Raw genomic sequence first — 27,919 nt, forward strand, 5'->3', positions numbered from 1 at the left:
GAGGAGCCTCAATCTTTCCATGCATATGGGTATCTGAATCCTTGTGTTCCCCTTACGAGGCTGACCTCCCACCACTGCTCCCTGTAGGCTGAGATCTGCAAAACCCACTGAAGAAGAACCCAACTTCTCCTTGGGGAGTTGGAAGCTGAGGGTCTCTGCTGCTCTGGATGCCTGCAGACTCACCTTTCTATCATCTCCTCCTTCCTCCTTTCAGAGCTGACCTACAGAAAGGGACTTGGCATTCTGGGGGTGATTAGGGCCCTTTCCCCAGCAAATATCAGGGGTGGGTCCCTCTATCTTCTGCAGTTGTCCGAGTCCTTCTCTTTGTCACTCATGCAAGCTGGCATCTGGGAAACCCTGCCCCTCCTCATAATAAGGAAATACCAAGAATAATGTCTTGAAAATGAGACTATACTTTTACAATATAAGGATTTTTGCAAGAAATCAAGCTTAAGGAGTTCTGTTTTCCCCTCTTCCTCTGCCCTGTCCTCCCAGGCACTCACTCGTGCCCCTCCACTGCAATACACTGCCACCTTCCTCAATTACACCAACACACTACTTGCAGAGCAGTTCTGCAAATTGGACCGATTCAGCAGCTCAACTTACAGCAGGCTGCTACAGCAGCTCAGCCAGCACAACCAATAGGGCAGTGCACTGCGGTGGCACGAAGCAGTCAGCAGCAAGGAATGTGGAAACTCTGCAAACTGGCATTGCCAGGCAAGCTCTGTATCTCTACATGACAGCTTAGGGAAATTAGAATTGACATACCTGACGTCTGTCCTAACTCTGTATCCTACGGGCAGGGATGCCAACCGAGATGAATGCAGAAGTGCAAACAGAGGTTTTGTTTCAAAACATACTAATCTCTGGGCTGCTCTCACTCAGCAGAACATACTGACATAATGGCCTCTCCTGTTCAAGAGATGTCTTTCTAACACAGAGTTGGAACTTTTACAGACATTTCTCTCAGAATGCAGTCCCGCATTACAGTTATACCAACCCAAAAGCTAGTTGGTGACAGAAGTAGGGATCCCATTCCTCCTGTGTATTTTATACTCCTCCTGCACCAGCACTGACCGAATATCTGATCCTGATGTGGGCCAGGCAGATGATTCTGGTTTTGCCAGTTTATATTCTGTGGTTTTTTATTTTTATGCTGGCTTACCATTTGAGCTGACCAACCGTAAGGTAGAAGAGCATTACTGCAGGCACACAGGAAGCACTAGAAGCAGGACCACCCTGTTCATGCAGCTGCTATCAAACAGATCTCCCTACCTGTAACAACTACACCCTTAGCCCAGGTGTTCCTGCCCCCCAAAAGCAAGCCCGTCTTACTGACCACAGAACTGCATGACTGCAAGAGCAAACAAAACAGAAGACCATGCATGTCACACCTTTTGGCAAACACATGCAGTTGTACTGGCTCAAGCCAACTACAAATCCATAGATGAGAACGCTGTTTCACAACAGATTCAGGTTCATGGTGCTAACAGTGGGCCATGCTGGGTGCACTTTCTTACCCTCTCCCTCCACCAAAACCAGTGCTCAGGCAGTTACACAACCATCCATATCAAAGAAACTGGCACAGGTGAAAAATATGCCTCTCTTTTTCTCCCCAGTCTGATCACCTCCAATAGCCTGGAAGTTACTTCTTGCATTAAAAACACAAAAAAATACATAATGAGTAGCAGCAGAGGTCTTGATCATTTAGTGTATGGTATTCGTCATCTTTTTGGAGAAACAAGACATGTTTTTGAAGTAATTTTAACACTTTGCAAAGAAACAAATGAAGTTATTTATGGATAAGCACGAACATGATGGTCCAGTCTGGAGGGCCTCTAAGTCTCTGGAGGTGTCTTGAGCTTCTTTCCCCATTGCCAACATGAGTCAGAATCTGGGAAAGGGAGAACAAGTGGAGGGGGATGAAATAAGGTAAAAAAAAAAACAAAAAAAAAACCAAAAAAACAAAAATCTGAGAAGTTACTTTATATGGAGTACAGTAATTGGCAGGAAGTTTAAGGAGTGAAAGAGGAAGATATTTTGGAGAGAGCACCTGATAGAAGCGGAGGCAGCAAGTCTGAGTTTGGTGGTGGGACTGAGCCTGGTTCCATATTCAGATAAAGCTACGTGCTCTCTGAAGTATGTGATGATCCAGTAAACTGCTATTTGTGATTACAGATACAGGTATACATAAAGGTATGATTAGATGTACGTGCAGCCGAAGAGACACAAAAAGACACCATACCAGGAACTTGTGTCATACCATGAGGCAGTCAAGACTTTGGAACACAGAATGAGCATCTTTCTCCCTTCCTTCAGATAGCTATGGATGGCAAACTAACTTAAAGAACTAACATCATCACCCTTCTGCTGTAACTACTATGTGTATTAACCAGGCACACGTAAATAGGGCAGAACACTTAGGAATGACGGATTTTTCTCCAGTTTTTGCTACCATCACACAGGGACAGGTCTGAACATGCTACACACTTCTGCACAAAAGAGTGCTAACCCATGAAAGAGTCTCAAAATTAGCAATTTTAATGACTAAACATGTATTTAATGCAGAGTTAAAACTGCTACTGCTGTCACATGCCATTCCAGAATACTGAACTCAGTAAAACTCAGATTTGGAAAGAGAAGGTACATACTCAAGAAACCATTATTCTGATGTCTTCAACTAACACCTACTCCCATTCTACCTTCATACTACACATAGAAGCTAGCTATATTGTTCTGCAAATTACAAAAATGGGCCTTCTCCACAGAAAATCCTTTTATACTCAATACTGTCTTACACTGTTATTTACTCCCTCACTAAACTAAACTCACTGATCATGTTTCTGCTGACAGTCTTCATGGCAAGGCATGCTGATATACAGTCTTTACTTTGCAACATGAAATGGTACCTGGTCGTACATACACAAGGCACATCTTTCTTTGATTGCATAAAAGAAAGAAGGAATTACACAGACCCCCCAAATACAGTCCTCAAAGGAGGACAAATGACATAAGCCACATCACAATTACACATAACCTTGCTGTCACACAAAATATCTGCACATACCGCAGTGCTGTCAGGCTCCAGCAAGACATTAGGATGGCGTAAAGTACACATCTGAGCTCTTTACTTTTTTGTTCTTAAAAAAATGGAATTTTGCCAAATTCAATGCCTGGAGGGTATGGGATGCCATCAGACAGCTTTAATTCTGAGCTGACAAAATATTTTCAATTTGAAAATAACAATTTCAATTGCAAAAGCTATGATGTTTAAAATTTCCAAAAGTACTATGTGGGTCTAAAAGCTAAAATCTGAACAAAATTCAGGTGATTTGAAATTTGTACCCCATATCTCAGAAGTCTAGACTATGCAATAAGTACCCATCAACATTTGACAAAATGTAAGGTATATTTTTTGAACCAATATAGGGGGGATGCAGGAAAAAAACCCAACACACCTAAGTTTTTATAAAACATACCTTCAGGACAACTACAATTACCAACTGTTAGCTGAACCTCTATGAATAATGATTGAAGAAATAAGCAAATAAGCATCTGTACCGTCATCTTTACACATCAGAATACACACCTAAAACAGGTAGCTTCAGGATCTGATTTTAGCTGGAGGCTAGTCTTCTAGGAATTAATGGGGGGGGGGGGGGGAATTCTCTAGGCTTCAGAGTAGAAGCCCAATTTACAATGGCTCTAGGTGACCCCTAGATAAGCTTCCCTGTATGACTAGAAGTCTCCTAACAAGGAATTGTACTCAGATATCTGAAGACAAGCAGTACAACCTCCCCATGTCTTCAGTTCCACTCACATAGCTAAGGCAGAGTATACTTCAAAAGCCTTAATTTCTCAGCTAACTCAACGGAAGCAGTGCTCTATTTTCCACTTACTTTTCCAACGCCTATTCTCAACAAATACAAGGCTTTTTATTTTAAAAGACAAGATTCTGAAGTACCATCATATGGTACTTCAAATTGTTATTGTTCTTTGGGACCAGACCATGTCATTGGTCTCTCAGACATCCTGCATCAGAAGGACTAATGGGATATTTGATGATATTAACTTTTAACTTCTGAAGCAATACCAACTTAAAATACGACTTCCCCACTGCTCATTCCCAGTCTCACCCATTCTTGCCTCAGAACAAGCAGAACCTGTGTGCGTGTATCCACTGTTGAACTAGAATCAGAAACTGATCCACTTTTAAAAAATAAAAATAAAACCAAAAGAAAAGTATTTGCATTATTTTTCCTAGACAGACTAGTCCCTTGAGTTTACAGTCCAGCCCTCCAAATCTTAAACCAGTATTACTGCTATTCGTATTATTGTAAAACCATAAGCTGGAGAACAGAGTTCATCTTGCAACTGTTAGACAAATTTGACAGCTTTCTTCTCCCTTTGTAAAGGCCGTATTACATTAAGATCACAGTACAATACTTCAGAAGATAAGTTACACGTCAGAAGGTAATTCACAACACGTATTTCCAGAAAGCTATATCATACAGAAATGTAGTTTGAAAGTAAAAGTATGAATTAAAAAGGGCTGTATGAATTAAAAAGAAAAAAACAAACAGGTGAGCCTGAATGCTCCTTGTCCATTAAGAGTTTGTTATTTGATTGTATGCTAACACCACAAAATATTAGCAGAGGCTACTTCTTTATTTAAGGACAAAACCTTTTCATTCCTGATGTAGTCAGGAGGAAGAAAAGTGGTCCTACTAAAAGTGTACCCTTCAGATTTTAATTTCCTGTTAATAAATTATAAAACTAATGTAGACAACTCACTGGATCCAGGGAAAAAATCCAACTTTTCACAAATTGCATTATTTCTCATGAAATTACTGTGTAATCATAATAAGATTCATTAAAATTCATACTCTGATTCAATGTGTTTTCTTTTACACTACATTACACAACCACACACACGGAAGCATAAAATGTCAATGCTGCTCAGACACACCAGAAAGTATCTGCACATGGAAAAAACATAAATCTATGGAACAGAAGAATACCATAAGGCTAAATTTCCAGTAGTCTCTGAAGCTTAAATTCCTTTGACTTCCAATGGGATTTAGCTTCACAAGCAACTTAGTGCTACTGAAATCTTACCAATAACCTCATTTCAGATATGATACACCTCCAAAAATGTGTTTTATGTTAGAATCTTCTGAAGTCTCTTCTGTGGAAGGTATTTAATATTCTTCCTCCATCTGTTAATCAATATTTATAAAGCAAAAACACTTTAAAAAGTGTCGTAGACTTACATTACTAATCCATATTCTTTATGTGCTTTTGCAAGAATCTTTTAATCCAAAACAAAGTCAAATAATAGATAACTAGACACACTGAGCACAAATGTAAACGTGCAGCTATAAGAAAGAGTTACTGCTAATACTTTATTTTACCTGCACCGTTCATAGTCTACTTGGGTTAACAACAAATCTACACTTAGCTGAAATAACCATTACCAAGTTCTGTTTCTGAAATTCACAATGAATTTGTGACAGTCTACTTCACAAAGAAAACTGCTACAAAAAAAAAAAAAAGACTAAGCACATACATAGAGACATTACCACTGAAAATTATCCAAATACAGCTTTGGCCAGTTGTGTGTGCATGCATATTACTGACTAACAAATGATTAGTGACAAAGTAAGAATTTAACATTGGGATTATAAGAATGCACAGAGATAGGGAAAACATAGACTAAAGCTGTTTTCAAAGCAGATCTTGCAGCAATGTGTGCATTATGCTAAACTACAAACCATCAGCTAAGTTTCTTTAGGTCATTAGATCTGCCATTTCACAGGTGAAAAAGCAACACATAGCTCCAGAGAAATGAAAAACCTCATCTTCTCACAATTGAGGGTTACCAGGAAACTTCTCTCACTACCCACAGGAAAGGTGTAACTATTCCAAGTTAGACATCAGGATTCATTATCCAGTGGTGGAACACTGCAACTTAAACTGAGCACTACAAAGTACTGTGGCACTTTCAATAACCAGTTGTTTGAATTCAGAAATGCTCAATACACTTATATCTCAGTTCAGTTCAGGATGCTGACACATACAAAACATGTATGTAAATGTGGAGGGTAAGCATCCACAGTCCACAGCAGAAAAATGAGTAAGAGACAACTTGCTCTCACAGTAACAACATCTTTGAAGAACAGCATTGTAAGTAACATTCATAATCATCAGGAGGCAGTGGCAGGAGGTAGAGCAGAAAGTGTTATAAGTAAACATCCCAAACTTCTGTTACAAACAGCGCTAAAATTGCCACTGGTGTCCCCCAACCTTCCACCTGCACAAACTTTTAAACATAGGAAAAGATAGGTCAAAATCACATTACCAGGACATCATATATTCTAACAGTCCATCTAAAGCTGATAACATCACCACTAGAAAAAACAAGCATGCAATGCTCTAAGTGCATATGAAAATGTTTCAAGAGAACATGGTCATCTGTTCTACGTCCGAAACTGATTTTCATTTCAGTTCCCTGGAACAAGCTTGTTGACAAAGTATTAAAAGGTTATTCTTATTAATGATTACCATAAGTAGGCAGAATAGGCCTTTCAGTAATAAATCTAATAAATTAACTAGCTGTCTGTTGTGCACAGAGAAGAGTCCTTATGCTAAAGGACTTACAGAAATAGGAGACAACATGTGAAGGGAAATGTAAATAGGGAAGCACAGTGACACAGACACAGTATTTGTCAGTGTGGCAAAAAATGATTTCAGGAAACAGCTTTTGTCCAAAGATACTGGCCAAACAGAAAAAAAAAAAAACAACTTCTCCCCATCTCCGGCACAGAAAGTAATATTAAACTGATCATACATGTCCAGAAATCCCAGACTCTGGTCAGTAACTCTCATCACAGAGAAACCCTGTATCTCTAATAGTTCTCAAGTGTATGAGAGAGTATTTTTGCAAAAAACATAAATGTACTGAGCATCTATTTTGCAGATTTTTCAAAGAGGAAAATCAGTACAGAAAGACAAGTATCCTGGTTTGAAAACTCAGTAAGTGGGAAATACAGCCTGACAGCACTGCTAAGCTGCTGGCCGGAGTCAGGCAGCATAATACAGGAAGGATGGAGACCTTGCTTTTCCAAACTATGCCTGCTGCTACACTCTCGCTATTACAGCTCAGTATGCAATTGGCCTTCTTCTGCCACAACACCCTGCTGGCTCATGTTTAACCTATTGTCCAGCAGGACCCCCAGATGGTTTTTTTTTGCAAAGGTGCTTTCTAGTCAGCTGGTGCCCAGCCTGCACTGACATATGGGGTTATTCAACCCCATCTGGAGGACTTTGCATTTGCCCTTAACTTGATGAGATTCCTATCAGCCCACTTCTCCAGTTTGGCTAGATCCCTCCAAAGAGCAGCTCTGTTATACAGGGTATCTAACCATTCCCTGCAATCTGTTATTCAAAAACTTGCTGAAAAGGCACTCTGTCTAGGTTGTTAATCAAACCACTAAACTACTGACCCAGTATCAATCCATGAGGGATGCCATTAGTCATCAGCTGCAAGTTGGACTTTGCACCACTGACAACTCTTTGAGCCCAATCATCCAACCAGTTTTCCGCTCAACTCATTCTCCACTTCTGCAGTCCACATCTCACTCAAGCTATGTTGTTTCCCTTTGTATTTATAAAAGGTCAGCACCACAGAGCCCAAATCTAACTGGAGCTTTTACAAGCCAAGATGACAATATAGCCTGAAGCCTCGCTATTTCAGACCATCACTCTCACAGGTCCCAAACAATTACATTTCTTTCTTGAAAGGAACAACCTTTCTTGAACTAGATGAGAAGCAGGGAGCCACACATACAGACAAGTCTCATGCATTAGAATGAAGTGTCTGCTCTGTGTATTTCTCCTCCGCTTAGAATAGTAACAGTTATCTAAAAGTAAAGAAAATAAAGAGTCTGCTTTAAAGGGTCAGTTAGGAGAATAACATGGTTATAACAGTGAGTCCGTCAGAGGACCCTTCAGGAAAATTTGATCTTGAGTGAAACACTATGAGCAATTTTGGCTGAGTCTGCACTACTGATTGGTTTAGATCAGCAGAGTGGGTTTGAGGCATGTTCCCCAATGATCCCGGTTTGCTGTATGCTGGTTCAGTTCACCGAGAGCTTTCCACGTATATAACCTAGATGTCTCCTGAAGAAAGCTAAACCACAGGCTCTGATCTACTTGTCACAAAATGCACTTCAACCCTCAGGGGGACAAAAAGGTCTGAATCAATTACTGGTATGAACAACTTCAAAATACACTCACGATGCAAAACATCTGGTCCAGAGGACGAGATTAAATCTAGTCTGAAGTAACCCTGGAACCACATAGATATAGGGACGTGAACACTGCTTCTAGTAATTCATTCCTGAAGTACCAAATTAATTGTTAGTGTAAACACAGTCATAAGTGCTTCTAGCAATAGTGTCACTACAGATACAGATCCAAGAAAACATGCTACAGTTGCATGCAATAGCTGGCAGATTTATTCAAATAGTTATAAAACCAGGAAGAGATAATAATGGTTTTGATTGGTTATTGGGATATGTGGACTCTACAGAAAGTGGAGGGTGGGGAATGTGCCACAAATTCAAATGACCAAACTGATTCTGTTTATATTTAATACAGGAGACAAAAGACTAACATCTAAAAATACATCAGGGTGAACACTCGGACTGATAGAGTCATTCAAAGCATAGGACAAAGCTGTTAAGAAAAACAACTAAAAACTGATCAGAAGGAAATTTAGGCCAGAAATTATGACGTCTCCAACAATCAGAAGAGTGAGAATCTGGACTCACTCTCCAACCAAACAGTTTGGATAAAAATCTACTAACTTTTAAGGAGTTTGATCAGCTTAATGACTTGCAATAGCCAACATCTTATTTTACACAGAAGGTCATTATGCTTCTAACACCATGAGACGGGCACGCTAAATTGGGCAGGATTGAATGCACACAATCCCAAACAAACCCAGAATACAATCAATTCTATACCTGACTTTTGGTGAGAGAAACCATGCTAAACACAGCAGTAGCTCAAAAATAGTAGGCTAACAATGAAACTAAAGATTTCCTTTTCTGCTGATTCAATCCATCATCCAACAGCTCCTCCAGCAATGTAAATATTACATCCTGTCTCCAATAAATACAAAGACAGTTCCCTAGAAAAATAATAGAACTTACCTAAATTGACAGAAATTACTGCAATAGTCACATTACTCAGTCTTTCGAATTATTCTGGAAGCTCCTTCTCCTTCCCAACATTGCTTTCTAAGGGAACGTGCCCAGAGTTAAAGGTTCAGCTTGAAACCAGAGAGGTAGTATCTACTCATGTCACTTTTCTCATTATGTCAGCTTTCCACCTCTCTGAACTGACCCTGTGAATTTACTGCTTTTTAAAGAGTAAGCTAAAAAGAAACATGCCAAGTAGATCACTAGTAATTATATTGCTATGCTTTGCTTCTCAACTACCTTTCTGAGGAATCATTTGAATTGTAAGGTTAACACAACCAAAAGAGTTTCTTCTCTTCAGGCTCTTCTCTGTTAGAGTTAACTTGCTGCCATATTCTACCCTCTCCTTCCCCACAGATTTCAGAGATTAAAAAAGGCTACAGTTCAACAGACTGTGCTTTTTTGCTGAAGTAATTAGAATATTCTCAGTGTCTTTCCAGACCTCTTAAGCCTTCCTTAATCCTCGTCTTCCAATGAAGAGTGAAATTACAATTTTCCCTAAAAAGGGGACATAGACAGTTTGTTGCATATACTCTGACTGCAAATGGTAGCAAGCATAATGGGTAATCACTTCTGTCAGCACCAGCTTCAGGTCAAATTTAGAGAAAAGCTAGCTTAATAAAATATAGATGAAAACTAACAGTAACATGGCAAAGATAGAGGCTAGCTAGCCAAGATATGTTTTATAACAGTATTTTATGCCTCTTTCTCCTGAGCTCCTTCCTAATCCTACCTTTTTTTTATATCACTCTTCCCCAAAATATCCACCTCAGAGGGTTAATACAAGGTGGAGGAACTATGTGTATCCCAAAGCAATGAAATTTTCCTGTTATTTTACCTTCATCAACTCACCCTGTCAAAAAAAAACAAAACACAAACAAAAGAACAACCCAACCCTACCAAAAACAATAGCCCTCCCACCTGTCTTGAATGATGACAAGGTTAAAAACAAGAATGGATTTTCTTATTACTAAAATGTTTCTAAGAAAAGTTATTCTACAATGTTTTGGAGAAAGGAGCTATCATAAATCAACACTGATAGATATTGTTCTCTGTCTGTAAACACTGACACAGCCTCAACCAGGTTTATCTAAAACAAACATCATAAGAACTACAACACTGACATATATTTTTACTGTAGTCTATTAGGCAGTGTACCACAATGCTAGATGTCCAGTAATCTTTAATAACTCAAAAATAAGCTATAAAGGATTATTTCCTACATAGCCATGGAAAAGGAGGACCTTAGAAAGCAATCTGGGGACAATCAGGTAATATCAAATGAAAGGAATTTGAAAAAGCCTTCTACAGAGACCAGGTGGAGTAAGACGAGGTCAGGAGAGTCTAATGAGGCAGTATGGAGTCTTCTGTAACTGTGGAGGCACAGCACAGTGTGAGGAGGAGAGAAGCTGGTGAAGTTCTCCACTGCCAAACTGATAAATGAGTAAGTTAATTGGGGCAGCAACATTTTTAAAAGATTCAAGAGAAACACCTATCATATTTCAAACAAAAGGGATTACAGAAATTAAGACATGAAAGGGTAAAGGCCTGGATAAGAATATAATCTACCCTCCAAATCTACAGAGCTTCCCTCTTCTCCAATTAAGACAAAAAATGTTTTATTACAACTTAAGCTTTAGGCCAAATTATTTGAGTATTTAATTTTAATTCCTAGAAAGTATATGCCTTTCCAATAAGGAATAAAAATTTTTCAAATCACTATAAAAATAGTCAATACATGAAGCAACGCTACAGGACAGTACCCATTAAGATCTTTCCATCATCAGCCATCCACCACAGTAAAGTTTGAAAGAATGCACTACCTACCCTCTTTGAAACAAATCCACATTGAAGAATTTGTGGAGCTCCACGGAGAATTCTACCATAGCCTGAACTTCACTCATGTTTATGAGGATGAAGAAGTCAAAACTTGTCAGCACCTTAGTTACTGAAAACAAAGAGAAAACAAACTTTTTAGAACACAAGCTGGGGATAATGCCTATCTGGTCCCTAAAAAGGACAACGCTATACACAATTTTGCACAGCTTCCTTAAATATATGGGCCGTAGGGTAAACAAGAACATAGGATGTACCAAATCCAGCCCACAATAACTTCTATCTTTATTGTGAAGGAATCAAATGTTATCAGAGAAGTATAACAACACACCATCAGCATAATACAATCCTGGCACTTACTGATACCTACGTACTGCAGCTCTGCTCTGGCACTTGGCTGCAGAGGGAAAAATACTGCCGACAAGGAGAAAAAGAGCATGGTCTGCTTCCAGCCCTTGTTGAAGCAGAATGACTGTGCAGGCAGCAGTGCCTCAACTCTGACATGAGGACAGGGACAGCTGAATTACAGTGTGGCCAAACAGTGCAGAGAAAGTGCTTGACCAGGTCACGTAGGGCTTTAGATGGAGAGATTCTAGAGGGAAGGCAGGAGTTAAGGAGGGCAACATGCCCATTTTTAGTCAATCCCTGTCAGCAGTAAAGTGTTAATTCTCACTGTCTTCTTCACAGTCACAGACTGGCACCTTCCCGCTAATTTACAACTGCCTGCCGATACTTAAATTAAAATCCTACAGACTTTACCAAGTTCTGCTGTTTTTCCTTCAACAATATCAACTACATTAATAAGATAGACTACACCTTCTGCAAATACTTGTCTTCAAACTTCCCAGTTACTGCAAGCACTGTCTGGTTTGAGGAATACGCAAACCAAAAAACCTAAATCAGACTATCCTTCATGCACATTAGTCCATCTTCTGGGTCTAATGCAGAAGCATTAAACATAAAAAAAGCTAGCCTGGCTGGAGCTTGAATGGATTTTGGGTTTTTTTGTTTCTAAAATTTTGAACAGGCATTGGGCGTTTGTGAAGCACCAGGCAGTATTACTGAGACTGAAACAGAGTAGCTGGCAAAAAAAAAAAAGTCATCGCCACAGCAGGTATCAGTCACCTGAAAGCAAAGTTACCTTTAGGCGCTACCTCTAGCCTATCAACTAAATTATCTTGGCATATGACTCAAGATAAGATTTACCTTTCTGTACTCACTCTAGAGGAGCTGGAAGGCTTCAAGCACCATAGTACAGGTCTAGATTTTTAACTATAAACAAGAAGTTAATTCTGACCTTGGTTTAACAGCCAATACAAGGACTCTGCATCCACTTTACAAAAACACAGAAACAGTATGTTACTGAAGTAACAGGGGACAGGGTAAGAGGAACTTTGCTTCTGAAGCTGAGTTATGACAATATGAAGAACTCAGATCAAGGGCCCTTACTGCAAGATCAAAACTACAGCATCCAGATGACGCTATTAACCCAGCTTGTCTAAAAATCCTGTCATCATTCAAATTTCAATCAAGGGACTTCATCAGATTAATTAAATGATACCACAAGTTTTGCTACAGCATGCAGCATCAGGACTGTTACTGATAACCTACAGGGCTTTGCAACAATTCCCTCTTCCACTGCTTTGTCTATAGGATTGTGCAGGGATGTCCTCAGTGGTCTTTAAAGCTGGAATCAAAAAGTTCTGCACTTTAATTCTCTGGGGTTGCCATACTGCATTATCACATGTGCATCACCTACCAAAACGCAAGCGTATCTTCTGCAAATGGAACCTGACCTGCCACTGAGCAGAGATCCTAGACCTGCCGTGACCCTTGGCCACTGGGCAACAAACCTTGTGGGCTGTGCATAAAACCTGTGATGAAACTGTCCAATACCTCAGAAAGGAGCCCACTTTAAAACACTCAGGAAAAAGCAAAAAGATTTATACAGACAAAGGATGCCATGGGGCAGTCTCATCCACCTTGCATTCCGATGAAACTACATTTTCAAGGGAGGAAGACATCACATGCCTCTGACTCCTCAGCACAATGAGTAGCACTGTCTCTGAACAGTTTGCCTGCACTAGGAGAAGGGAAAACTGTTCCTGCAGGAGTTGTTTGGCCAAGCAGTCACTCCCAAATGCTTCAGGGTCCCTCAAGTGCCCAGCAGGAAACAATCCAGAACTAGTCCAATTAGACAAGTTCAAAGGTCCATTTTATGAATTAGTTAATTCAACAAAAAAAGCTAGGAAAGCCACATCTTGCATTCCTGCCAAAAGGGCTGTCCAGTGAACTTGTGGTATTTCTGTTGTGTCTAACATGGCTCTAGCTGGGGCGACTCCCTCCCTCCTCCATCGAGCTGACTTCGCATCCCCAGCCAGCCCATTAAAAATCGCCTGGGCAGGCAATCCCTGCAGACCGAACACAAGGTCCAGCAAACACAGGCCTGCACAACACAGCACCACGTGTTTTAATCCAGTAACACAGCCCTTGCTCAACTAGCAGCAGTATTTGGAAAAGTGGCACCCATGCCTTGCTCCAGTATCAACTGCAAAACCAGTAAGAAATATTGAGCCACAGTTCACAAAAAAGTGCATCCAGAAAGCAATGCTGCATGCCACTGCAGGCACCCGGGACTGCAGTCTATTAGCTGACCTTCGAGGATGGCTTTTTCTTTGCCAAGCATCAGCTTGTTCCACATGCACCTTAACGTGGGTGAAGGGGAGCATTCACTGCCCTGGGCTGCCAGAAATCTAATCACTACTTTTCTGTCAAAGTCCTTCATATCAGTGCAACGGAAAACAGTGTTCTTTGAACTATATAATAGAAAGTGTTATGCAGTGATTAAATATTTTACAGGAGAAACTCAAACTTGGACAATGTCTTTAATTTTTGTACGCTAATCATACAAAAGCCAACCAAAAAAGTTAAACTCATGTAGAAGTATTTATTTGTATAGATTCCATTCAAATTTACAGCTAAACTTCACTAACTTCAATGACATTAAATGTTCATAACTCATTTTAATACTTAATGAGATTATTGTTGTATTTTAAAGAATATAATTAGCATTCAGAAACCGAGTGATTGAACTGCACATTTCTTCTGTCTGCCTGTAAGAAGCAGAAGAATCCTTCAGTAGGAGCACTCTACATATGAGCAACAGAGGTTTATGCAGCACATAAACATGTATCAGAAGATCTGATAATAAATAGGAAGAATAGCCTAATACACAGGTTAGAACAAACAGAGGGTGTCATAACTTCTGGTAGCTACTTAACACTTACAATCAAAACAGCACTTCAATATTCAAAAATATTTAAGCACTGAGACTGAACATCTCCAATAGTTAAAATGTCAGTTAAAGCCACTTGATCCTATACTGAGGGCCAAAACCTTACTTTCCTTCACACTGCTGGGGGTTTATTTATTTTCTTAAGTTGGAAAATCTCCTACGTATCCTGGCCAGTCCACGCTGTCCCCACACTAGCTCACTACTTCTTTAGTTATCCAAACTAATCTTTTCTGAGGTCACAATACAAAACACATCACAGGATATCAGATTTTAAAAGACCATCAGAAGGAAAAAATGTTTCTTGATTCTGTTTTTTTCTAAACTGATCATTTTAGTGATACCTTACAGCAGCTGCATCACAGCACCTGAGAGTGCAATGAAAAGACAGATGGAGGTGTACAGAAACCTAAACCAGCTTTGTTCTCAGAGAAATGCTTGTGTAACAGTGCCATTAATCTAGCTACTTGTATTGGGAACTGCAAGACAACGCTAAGAAACAAAACTGCAGCACGTTCAAAGAATGTCTTACCTCCACTGGTAAATGCTCCATTTTAGTATGTTAATTAACCAGTCTTCCAGTTCTTCGCTATTGCTGTCAAAAACATACTGCTTGAACTAAAAAACAAACAAAAAAATGTTTTACTAAGAGCACTATCTCTAGAACTTTTCAGTACTCACGTTCTTCACTCTCTTTTCCTGTGTCTTAATAACAGCCCCTATGATGTCCTCTCCAACAATCTTACATGTACCACCTACCAGCATTCTCCAATCTGCCCTCAGTTCCTGCACTACGGTTTTCAGCTTTCTGCAAGTGTAGCAGTCTGATACCTCTTTTTCCAAAATAAAGTAAAAAAATAAAACTTCTTGTGAAGCCCATGCTCTGGCAAAGCTGACGTTGCCATGTTCAGCCAAACTATCCCTGTCTTCACCAAGGAATTCTAAAATCCAGCTCCCAGAGGACTCCAGTACGCCCCCAGCCGCCCCACAGCCTCCCCGATCTCCAGAGAGACTCTCGGCTCACCAGCAGCAACACATCAATGAGGAGGTAGGAGGATATTCTGGCCTGAGTCATCAAATACAGCTCATGCCCCCACGCAGTCCTACATAGCTACCAGGGAGGAGACAACTTAGAAGAACAGGTCAGATGAAATTCTCCTGGTAAATCTTGTGTCCCTTCTCCTCAGGAGACAAAATTCAGGGGAAAAGGGGGAGAGCCCTAAGACCATGAACCCACTTCCTTAGAGCAAACATTACAGGTAGGTCAACGCCACCTAATATTCTGAAACTCTCCTTGAAGCTCCTGCTAAACCACTACCTTAAAACTGGTAAGAATCAGTCTATCTCCCCTGTATTTTTAAATCATTAGGGTATTTAAAAAAATACCCTAAAAAATAAGCAAAGTCTCCCTTTTATCTGACAACCTTTATATTTTGGACACAAAGAAAAGAAAACGCTTAGTTATCCCTTCTTAGAGGAACTTTGCCTCCTTTCCATACTTATGTTTCAGAGAAATACAAACACAAAATCTATCACAGCTTGTGCAGGCAAGCCGTGAAACTAAACTGGTTTTGCCTTAGCTTCAGAGAGAAGAAAACAGTGGAAGTGGAGCATAAAGAAATACATTATCTGGAATTTTTAAAAATAGAAATCACTTGTGCATGTCATGTGTGGTACTACATCTTTGATACCACAAATTATCAATAATGCCCCAGTAAAATCCTGATACCATAACATCGCGTCAAAATGGCATCGACATTTATTCCATTTGCTTAACGATGCAATACAGCCCGTGTCACACCAGTTCTCTTTTAAAAAGGACTAAGTTCTTTTAAAAAAGGAGAGAGAGAGAGAACAAACACAAAATTCTGAGTAGTTGAACTTGTTCTAGCCTTAGATTTAATATTTTATATTCAGTGGAAGTCAGAAGCAAAAATACAGAATCCTACAAATGAAAATAGAATTAAAAAAATGTTTATTTTCCTCCAGTTTTCTTCTAGCTGCTCATTTAACACAGTCTTCAGATAATATTTTTCTTCTAAGTTGCTGTAGGAGCTTTGTACACCTCCATCCCTGACCTTTTTTCCCCTGTCCTCTTCTCCTTTATGCTCAGAGATCCAGCACCTGCCAACACAAATTCAGCCACCATCTATCTCTGTGCTGATGACTCACAGGTTTGTCCCCCCACCTGAGAACTGTCTTCAATTCCAATTTTAGCTGTTTCTTGGACACAGCCTTCAGCTGAAACTCAATGTGGCGAAAACAGAGTTCTTGACCTGACCTGCAAGGCTATTCCCAATACCTACTTCCTGAGCGTGCACAATAGCACAACCTGACTGTAAACCTAGACAGTATTTTTCATTTAGTTTTCTCTGGGTTCTCATAGACTTTGGCAAGACTATGCACAAGCCCTGCCAATTTTTTCTGCATGTGATTAGAAATATGTCCCATCTATCCATACAGCCAAAATTCATCCAAGCTAATATCCTCTTTTGTTTTAATTACTGTGAGGCTGAAAAAGCATAATTCACTGCATGTATTATTTCAGCATGGTGCTGCAAAGAACCAGCCTGTTATTTTGATCATTTCACCTCTCTCTCTGCATCCCCTGCAGAGAGAGCGTGGACTACTGCATCAAGCATAACCCTCTTGTCTTCCTTTGAAATCCTTTTGCAGCTGTGCAGCACCCAGTATCACAGTGTTCTGATTGAATACTAGAGCTTACCAGCACTACAAATAAACGCTGGCTCTCTGTAATTAAAAAGGTGAGGGGGTAGAAAAGAAATGCTAATTTAATTTTGGATTGCATAATCATCATATTGTAAAACAAGGAAACAAACAAGCAAACAAAACCCTTAAGTGGAGGTATCTAGGATACCTTATTCAATTCATTATCCCAATTTTAAAAAGGTAATATGACCAGCACTCAGAAAAAGACAACAGAATAGACTGCTTTATATCAGGATTTATTCATTAAATTCTTTTTAAAGCTTCACAGTTATAAATAATTATATGAATGTAAATAACCACAGTTACTTAAATATAATTAAACAATGACCTAATTTCATGGGCTCAGGGCAAAACTCAACTATTACAATTTGCTTCTTGCCTGGTTCTCTAACCCTAGATTACTTCCCAGATAGCCATTACAAGGTTTGATTCACCATTTCTAACAAAGCTAATGCAAGATATCTATGACATTTTAATGGGCTAGATAAACAACCAGCTTAATCAGGCATTAAAATTCAAATTTTCCTACTTTTTGCTTTAAATTTAGCACCAATATCTGGTCCTCTATGCAGCATACTGATAAAAACAACATACTCGCTACTTTGAGCTGACAACTTGATTATTCCCACTGAGCATGGAAGTCATTAATATGTTGCATTTATTTCTTTTCTTCTCCCCTATTAATAGATCACGTATGTGATACAATAATTCATCTTGAACATTTATTAGGCTTACTCCCTTCTACCCTAGCATTGGTCTTTGTCTGTCTGACAAATGACATGTTATTTCTAAGCTTTCTCATTAAAAAGTTTAACATGAAAAGTTCTGTGAGCAGCACAGTTAAAAGCTTGCTTTCCTACCGATGTGTCCTTCTCCCTCCACCACAATAACCCCCTACCTTTTATGGCCCCTTCACTAGGCAAAAGATCGCACATCCCGCAGGTACGATGAAGCTATATCCACAGCAACTGGCGAGCTGCTGCAAAACGGACCCCATGCTAGCTGACTTCTGTATTTTTCCTCCCAGTATGGGCACTAACTTCAGTGTCTTCTCTCTTCAGCCACCAATTTACACTAAACAAAAACTTCATCATCTCTGAGATCCCTTCTCCTCTTCCACATCAGGCTGAATTGAGCAATGGTTTCAACAGTAATTTGCAAAGAAAGTGGAAACAGAACATGAGCAAACCAAACTGAATGTTTTATATGCCTTTTACAAAGACGTCCCCCAAAAAGAAAACCCACATTTTAAAAGGTATGATTAAAAGGGTATGAAATAACTGGCACAAATGTGACTGCCTTTGAGTCAGAACCAGCAAAATGCAGCATTTTGATGAAAAGCAGTGGCAGTTCAGGATATGTGCTACCACATTAAGCCAGCTCTTTGTCCCACTTTGGTCCCGCGTACCAGCCGAGTGAGAAAAATGAACCAAATACTACTACACTCTCATGCTAAGAACCAAGGAGAGTGGACAGTGTAAATCAGCAGTTAAGCTGTCCATTCACCATCAAGCTACCTTAACAACAGTGATGACAATAAATACCTCTAAAGCAGAAGTAATGTATCTAGAAATACATCTGTAAATCAATTAATTACTTATTTTGCTTATAATTTTCAATTAATGCAATCAATCTATCTTTTCCTAACAATCTATTCAGAAGAGCAATACAGGGGAAAAAGAAAAATGAAGTGCTTACTCTAAATACTTAATTAAAAGTCTTCTGGAACTTTACATAAACAGCATATAATGATCTTACAGTAAACTAAAAAAAACCCCATAAATCGCAAGGTGTAGTATTTTGGCTTAAAGAACAAATTGCATAGCTTAATACATTCACCTCCTCATAATCTCAAGAATTTATGAAGGATGCACTAGGTAAGAATTAATAAAGTAGGAGAGGGAAGCTTACTAAAATTATTTTATTCTGCCCAACTGAATAGGTTCTTCATAAAATATTAAGGGTCTATTTTAGTGTACTTAAAACACATTTCATTTTCCTACTTATACAAAGGAAGAAAGCGATCTCTCTTTGAATTCCATGTCCCAAGCAATGCTATTAAATGAAAAATAACTCTCACATGGATGGATGAATTTGGCATTAAAACGTCTGCAATGACTGTTAATGTCATTACTCTGCCATATTTTATGAATCAGAAGAGTGTCCAAAAGAAAGTTGTTGCAACTTCTCTCCCACCTCAAGCAAACTTATTGTTAAAAAAATAAAGGTTTGACTTCAAGAGAAATGAAAAATAAATCTAACTGTACATGCTCAGTAAATTATTTTTAATAGGTAATAATTCCATATTATTGTCCTCTGTAAATAAAACAGAGCACAATTTACAGAGTTGAGTCATTGTTCCAATATCTGCTCTGAGGTCATGGTTTGACAAGACAGTAAATACAGTTTAGATTTGACAGGTTGATTTTTTATTGGAAGGCTTTATGCCAAATAGTTACTGTCTTTCCTCCCACAGTAGGCATTAAGTCAGCGCAAATCATATACTGTGTACTCTTACTAACTTAAGAAATGTGATAGTTTGCCTGCCTGATCAAAGTTACATTAAGAGATAATCTGACAGTAAATCTGATTGAGGATCAGTGGTCACAAAACCACTTCCTTGGTAGTTCCTACACTAATATCATCTGTGGTGACAGGCTGGGTGGGCCAACATGGAAAAACAGTGACTCCGCTAGGACTTTCATACAGATATAAGCTATTTTAGAAACACATGGGAGTACTGTATCAAAACCTATTTTATTTTTCAACACCTAATGTTAATAACCTAATATAAAGTCAGCTGATTTGGGGCTAGCTTTACAGTACCACATCTTTAAAAACACAATACTTGATTTCACTTTTTTTCCTTGTGGTTTGGCTTCCAGTTTCCTACCATTTTAACAAAACAAATTGAGACAAGCATTATAGCACATATATTTAAGTTAAAAGTTTGATTCTTTGATTTTCAATGCAAAAAAAATCTAAAACCTCTGGAAATATAAAACATTGTTTTCATCTTCTCATAATTTCTGTCCAATAGCCGCCAGAGAAATGTCATATTCTTATTCTGTTCTTCCTTTGTTAATGATTTTCTGACCACAGGTCTTCTAAGACCCTCCCTCCAACTCTTCTGTTACACAAAACATGCATTAATTTTACAGTCAAATCCATATTATTCTAGTACAAAGTGCAATTTAGTTACAGTTGTATGATACAAGCGTAAAGTTGAAGGACAATTAAGCAGACTGCCATTGCAAGCAATGACCTAACATGGTCATGGGAAAGTATTTCAGAATATGCATTAAAGCTTTTCAAAAACATATTGTAGCAAACAAACATCTACATGTCAGTTTGGTGTAAGACTTTAAGCTCTCGCTGCTTGCTTACCTTCATATTGACCAGGTGAGGAAGAGCCATACTTTTCTCTGCAACTTCAGGTGGCACCTCCAGCAACTTATTTCCTGCTCGCCTCCAAATCTAAGAGCACTAAATTGAAACATATCTAACCTTTTAAGTTTACTTAGCTACTACCAAAACCAGTCAAGCACCGTATTTTAATGCTCTATCCTTGATGTCCCCCACTCTCTTTTCTACCATTGAAGCCTGGAGCAAACTAGATTTGACCCAACAGCTACTAGCAGCAAAAAACCCCAAAGCCAAACAAACAAATCCCCCCCAAAAACCCAAAATAAAATTAAATCACTCTGTGCTTTCCTTTATCTGCTTTAGAAGAGAAGGGACTAAACACAGTACGTAGAGTACTGTGTGTGCTTTTTGATCGACAAATGCTCAGCAAAAGAAGTTTCTGAAGAAACAAGTGTCAAGTAAAGACGACACTCATCAGCAGTGGTGGGCAACCGTGATGGCAGCTTGAACAAACTGAGCAGAGCTCAGCATATATGCTATAGGAAGAATGGATGTCAGTAAGCACCATGAGAAAACAGCACATTATATATTATCAGCAGCAAAGTCTTTAAAGGATTTCCCTCTGCTACCCATGGACACTTGCTCCCACCCACCCCACAAATAGCCATCTCTGCAATTGTGCTGGCAGTTGTGGGGGGCAAAAACCTCACCACCACCAAAACAAACATTTACCAGTATTTTGGAGGTTACTTTGTAAGTTTTTTGGGTTTGTTTTTTTTATTTAAACTGCAACATTTCACTGATTTAAATACAGCACGGCTCCACAAAGAGCTGCACTGATACATGTGAAAGAGTACGTCAATATTAACATCTAACCCTGAAAAAGTGAGCAAGGGCACGGCAAGAATTTAAGCCAACTTTGCCCGTGAAACTACATGAAGTCTTCCACACCAGCAACAGCTTCAGAAGCTTCTGCCCCAGGTGCTCATTCCCATCTTCACAGCATCAGTACATCGCCCCCGCAACACTGCCAACACAGTGCTCGTGGGACAGCATTTTAAAATTAATTAGTTACCATTTTAGAATAATCTATTTTTGCAGGACTTGATCAGATCACTTCCTTATCCTGTTTCAAAGCACAGCTCCACAAATAGCAGTGCCATCGTAGCGACAGGGAAGGGAAGGTGAGCAGCAGCACGACACAGCAGTTCCTGTGGCTGGCTAGCTGTCCCCTCAGTGCGCCCATCTCCTTAAGCCCCAGCCTCGGCACAGCAAAGCAAAGAGGTTTAAGTGGCAGGGCGAGAGAAACTGCCCCTTCTCATGGCCATTCTTGAGGTAAAATACCCTCCATTCCTTCCCTATATTCACTTCAAAAGTTGAAAGAGGAAGGAGACAGTACTCCTCCCCCCCAGGGAAGGACGCAGCCCCAGAGCCCAAGCGCCAGCCCAGTCCAACCTCTCCCCTGCTCAGCACGGCATGTCCTCCTCCCTCCTCATAGGCCTAGCTTCCCAGGAAGGCAACCACTCATCCAGGAACCCTCCCTGGCAACCCGGACCAGGGATATTTCTTTTCCAAAGGACACATGGGAGGCTGGAAAGCTGAGCGGCTTCCAGCAGCTCTTTGTCCCAACAGGCCCAGAAACACGCCCTGCTCGCAGAGTTACTGACCGACAGATTTGGAGTCAGGGGACAGGAACAATTTCTGCTGAAGAAAGGCTCATCCATTCCCTGTCATGGAGGAAGAGAGAGACAGGGCCACCCTGGTCACCACAGCCTGCTCCACCCCCACGCCGACCCAAGCTCCACAGGCTGCAACCCTCATAGCACTGGCATTGCTTGCCCCCTCACTACAGTGCCAAGATAAAAGTTACTTAAAGAGTCCCTATTAAGCAGACAAATATAGCAGCCTTATCAAATTCAAGTTTTGCTTTTGTTTATTTTGCAGCTTGAAGGCTTTATGCCCCTCTTACCTCCCCCTCCCCATGTGGCATTTAACTGACAGAACAACGCTGACACGTGAGAAGCCGCTAAAAAAACTGACACAAACCTAAAATGGCATAGCTCTGTTTCCGAAATAACACATTCAAAATAAAACAAGTCGAACGATCATCTTCAGTAGCTTCAACGGGTAGACTTGAAGGTTTACATCAAAACAAAGCAGTAAACTGATTTTTGAATTAGCTTGAACCGTCACCAATGCTATTTCAACAATTTTTGACAATGTTTTATATAGAACATTTTTTGTTCACTCCTTTTCTCCTACCATTTACTTGTCATATTCAGTCAGAAATTCTTGTACTAATGTTTCGTCATCATTAAATCCCTTATATGCTGCTTTCAAATTTGCTACAACTAGAACAAGCAAAAACACCTATTAGATACAACATAACACATCCATGGAAAAAGGCCCAACAACCAAGAACCAAAGTCATCAGAGGCTTTCCCTACCCTGCCGACAGCATAGCTGGCTTGTTTTCAAACAGGTCCTTGTTCCCTCCTGTCCTACCCGAGGAGGACTAAACGACAGCTGACCATACTAACTGGCCATGAAAATTCATCTAAGCTCCATCAGCTTTTACACCTTTCACGAGTCAAAAGGCAGGTACGCATCTGCTTAGAGCTTCTAGTCACCAACCCAAATTCAGACCAAACGTTTGTAGCATTAGTTGGCATTCAAATTAATTTCAGAGCCATACAATGTACTTTCCACAGAAGAGGCTGTATCTTAAGAATACGCAAAGTAAAATTAGCAGCAGGTAAAACCTGATGGCTCAGAGCTTCTGCCCCAGCAGCATGGGCTTTCATTAGAAAAAGAAGTCCAGCCTGACAGAATGGCCGCAAACTTGGAGATCTAAGTCTTGCCTTCCACCTTTAGGTCTAGTATTGACCTTACAAGGTTATTAACCGTTACAAGGTTTTTTTCCTCTATGCTGTTTTACATGTAAAGCAGTAAAATGTATGTTTTTTACTATCTATGCCTCATTGTTTTGGCACTTCAAATATCCTCAAAAACTTGGCACATTTTGATCTGAATTATTTCACTGAGGGGAGGGGTTTAAGGTCAGAGGTACGTGAAACCGTAGGCCCTAGAATTATCTGATAGCTAGTATAATCTCAGAGTTTGCCCAAAAAATTCAGAAAATCTTTAAAAAAAAATATATATATGCATTTATAGAAATCTAGATGGGCCACATAAATAGGCAGGCAAACAATACATACTGTAGTTTAAGAGTACTAGATATGCAAATACCTCTACTACTAAAAGACAGCAGCATTAGTTACACTATTTAGATGGAATTTTTTTACATGGAAATATACAATCATTATGCAGAAAATTCACCAAGTGACAACTGAACTGACAGCCTGGGAAGAAAGAACAGTTTCTTTGAACAATACTTCTTAAACCCGCAGAAGAGCAAATACTATTACATTTCTCTTGTAAGTTTAAATAGAAAGAAGATAAAAGATACACTGCAAGCCATTCTGATACCAAAATTTAAAGGGAAACCTTGCCTATTAACTTTAGAAAATCATGTAAAGCATAGAGAATTCAGTTTATTTTATAGCTAGAAAGCGTGATAAGCTTCTCGAGCTTGACATCCTGTATGCAACACGTAATGAATGATCTATGTCATGAGCAGTAACAGCGACAGATTTCATGAGGCTACAACACGTGAACAAGGTTGTGATTACAGTAAGCAGAGCTAGATCTGAAAAACAAGCTAGTTTATTATTTCAAAATGTCAGAAGTCAAGCATAAGGCTTGCTGCACACCTGATGAATGCTGTAGATTTTTTTCTTCTTAATTCTAAGAATTTGGGAGTGTGGTGTGCACAGGTTTGTGATTTATTTTATAAATGAGATTCAGCAGACTACATGCACATATATATGTATATATATGTATAATTATATAGTATTAGAAGTAACAAATTTATAACTTTTCACTTGTAAATTAAAAATAGTAAAAAGTATATGTTTTCAATTTTCCTGATACAAGCCATGCGATTCAGAAATGAGGACATTTTAAATTTATTTTTAGTACGAAATATTGATAAGGGAGACTTCATCTTGTTTCCAACAAAATTGCTTGCAAAATATAAAGTTCAAGATTCTTAGCAGTAATAATGTTCCTAATTCCAAAACCTCTAAAGAAAATCCATTAAAAAGAAAAGAAGATGGCACTGAGACCATCTAACAAAAAATAGAACTGATGTCATTTCAATCTGCTTTAGCGTTTTCAACTTTTGTTCTGCTTGTAAGTTGAACCCTGCGAGGTTTCATTCTGTTCCTTATTTCTCTGCCTGTTCTTTCCAAGAATAGTGCTGTCACCGATTTCCTGCTTGAAGTAAACACAATTTGCTCACCTGACTTCCCCCTGACCCCAAACTATGGCAAACTTATTTCCTCCCTTTCAGATTTTTTTTCTTGTATACTCTTTGTTGTATACTTTTGTTACCACAAATGTTCCATGTATTGTTCTTTGAGGAAGACAATTTGTATGACAGACTTCTACAAATATCAGTGACACCGCATTACCAACACACCAACTCCTTTTGCTAGAAATGAATGCATAAATATTTAATCGCTATGTTCATACTTCTACAGTGACGTAGTTTTCTATACACAATACTTCATGAGATGTATCCCATGAGTGAACAGGATCAAAAGGTGCTTAGTAAAGTGCTAGAGTAGGCCAAAATCAGCAGATGCTTAACAAACATAAAAGCATGTGTCTTGCCACACAGAAAACACACAGTGCATGAATGTTGACACAACGTAAGGACATGCTTTACTGTTTTGCCTAGCTGTGGCACAAAAACACTCAAGTAGTTATTCAGAAACAGTCTAACTGTTAGCAAGCTCACAGGGACAAGAAAAAGTGGCTTTTGAGTGCATTTAACCAGTCAAACCCAGTTTCTCGCTCCTGATTTAAAACAGCAAGATTGTGACTTGAAGGTTCCTATATAGGATCCTATATCCTACATATAAAGCATTGCTATATGTACATATAAAGGTTGCTATATAAACAAACTTTTCATTTAAAACAAAAAATTAAAAATCACATTTTTCCAAGCTTTTTCACTAGGAGGGAAAATGAATGCAAGATTAAATAATTCATAATTCAAGAAACTCTAAGTTATGCTCATAGTTTAACCAAAAGAGAAATTGAATGTGCTGGTACTTCATACAAATACTTTTGACTATAAGCTCTCTGAGCCGATGGCCTGTCAGAGGTACCTGACATACAACAGCAGGCTCGCAAATATCCATCACAAACAACTGCTGGTCAATATGCAGATGCTACTCATCTATCCTGTCACGAAAACAATTAAAGCACTAGTGAGACTGTATTTTTCCATATGGAGGAAAAGGGGAGGGGGGAAACTCCACACAACAAAAATGCAACTCTTCCACCTTGGTTAACAAGAGGGTATATTCTGCCAAGCCTACCCTGTAGTATGTAGGGATTGGGGACTGAAAAAGAACAAAAGGATTTCAGGACAGAAGACACTAAGCATAAGATGAATCATTTAGCAAGCAAGGATGAGAAGCACTGGTCTGTATCAATAACAACTTCAAACACTGAAACAAGGTCAAGAGTAACAAGAATTCACAACCATTTATTATAATTCTTACACTGAGATCTGTCTTTGGTACCAGTTTAACTTCCACGTTTGTTCAGGACAGCACCCAGGCCAAGAGAGAGACACAGGCACCAGTACTCTCAGCATTACATTAGTAAACATTTAGGTACCTGCCTCTTAGGTTGGTGTGGATAGCTAGATTCTCTTCAAAGAAATAAAATAACAGTACAAGAGTCAGAGCTCAGACAGGGCTCCCATATCTTTACCTGCAGTAGTTCAAAACCTTGCCACTCACAGTAATCTGCCTCACCCCTCTGCCAGAATTTGCTTTCCTACTACCTCCACAGCCAGCCAGATGGCTGTGGCATACGTATCCCATCCTAATCACTTCCAGCACCCTCAAAGAGAAGCTTGCACCAAAACATCAGACCGTAACCTGGTGAGAGTGAGATACTGACAGAAACATCCTGTCACAGGGTGTTCACAACGTCTTAAAACCACAACAAAGTCCACCAGAACTTGTCAGAGTCTTCCTCAGCAGAGAACTGACTAGCAAAGTCAACAGGGAACGCTAGAGAGAGCAATGGATCTCGATTTTCACATCTCTCCCTGCCTGGGAACTGTATTCACTAATTCTTCTATGTGGGATAAAAATGTAAGAGACAATCCTAGAACCGAGCTTTGGAACCCAGGTACTTCCAAGGGAAATGTTAAAACCACAAAACTAGAGAGCCAGGTAACAGTTTCACATCCATCACTGCAGCTTCAGAAGAGACACCAGGGCTTAGTTCTTCTGAAATGTGAACAGAACCTGAGGTGTTATTTTTGTGGTTTTGCTGAACTCAAAACAGAACTAAATTCTATAGCAATGGAATTAAATTGAATCAACAAACGTGTTGGGTTGTCTGGCACATTTTGAAAATCACAGTTTTGAAGACAGATTTTGGTTGCTGTGTGCACTTTACTATTACTGATTACTATTCATGCCAAACCTCACCCAGGCCAGTCATACCAACTATAATTTAAAGTGAAGGTAAGCAATCAATTTTATTAATAAAGCGTTAATTTAATATAAATAATACTAGTATTTTCACATATTATATCAGTCAACTCTTACCAGTTTTGTAGGATTGTATTTCACATAAGGGAAATTTAAACTATTCCAAAGAAAGAGCTCGAATTCATATTCTGTGATTTTTATTGATTACTGAGGGAAAGCCGAAGAATTGACTTATGCTACTTACAGGGCAAAAAATGAGAGGCAGGAAAAGGAAAACAAGTTGGTCCATCCAAGGTAAACGGAGACTAAGATTTATAGCTGTGTTCTGACATACCAAATGCAGGTACTCAGACTGTGACTACTGGCACAGTCGTATGGAAGAAACAGAGCAAGATGATGGTTGTGTTTCATTCATTTAAAGTATTTGCAAAGATACAGCCAGAACCTGGATTATTGTTCACTTCCTACAAAACAGTATTTTCAGTTCTAATGGGCAATGAATTGTTGAATGGAATAATAAAAACTATGCCGAAGTGCTTAATTTGCTCCTCCACAAACCCGGAATCCTTTCATCCTGAAAAAGCCGTAATGTTCCAGCAAAACACAGCTTTACTGAACCAGGTTTGGACTGTGGCAGTTATCCTGTAGCAAGGACCAAGCAGTTTTTTCTTCACAATCAAAATGCTAAGTAAGAGAGATTCTATGGATGAAAATGTAATACATTCCCTTCCAGAGTAATAAAGATCACACCAGCAGCATTCGCTACTTGTTATCGGTCCAGCAAACTAAAAAGCGGTGCATGTGGCTTTTAGCTCAGGCTTTGCCCACGTATAAGACATCATTAC

General features: G+C 39.3%; 1 protein-coding gene across 5 annotated transcripts in view; it reads right to left on the bottom strand.

Moving 5' to 3' along the window:
- Nucleotides 1-11,214, bottom strand: part of FAM135A (family with sequence similarity 135 member A) — a 75,003-nt gene extending 63,789 nt beyond the window's left edge. For 4 of the 5 annotated variants that reach the window (XM_050893815.1, XM_050893812.1, XM_050893814.1 and 1 more), the window contains exon 1: nt 11,094-11,196. In XM_050893815.1, coding sequence (XP_050749772.1) covers nt 11,094-11,170 — 77 coding nt within the window. In that variant the 5' untranslated portion in view covers nt 11,171-11,196. Of the gene's footprint in view, nt 1-11,093 lie in introns of all 5 variants that reach the window. The other variant, XM_050893811.1, reaches the window with a different exon arrangement.
- Between the last annotated feature and the right edge of the window lie 16,705 nt (nt 11,215-27,919).

This window comes from Gymnogyps californianus, chromosome 3 (assembly GCF_018139145.2).
Source record: "Gymnogyps californianus isolate 813 chromosome 3, ASM1813914v2, whole genome shotgun sequence".
Classification (NCBI taxonomy): domain Eukaryota; kingdom Metazoa; phylum Chordata; class Aves; order Accipitriformes; family Cathartidae; genus Gymnogyps; species Gymnogyps californianus.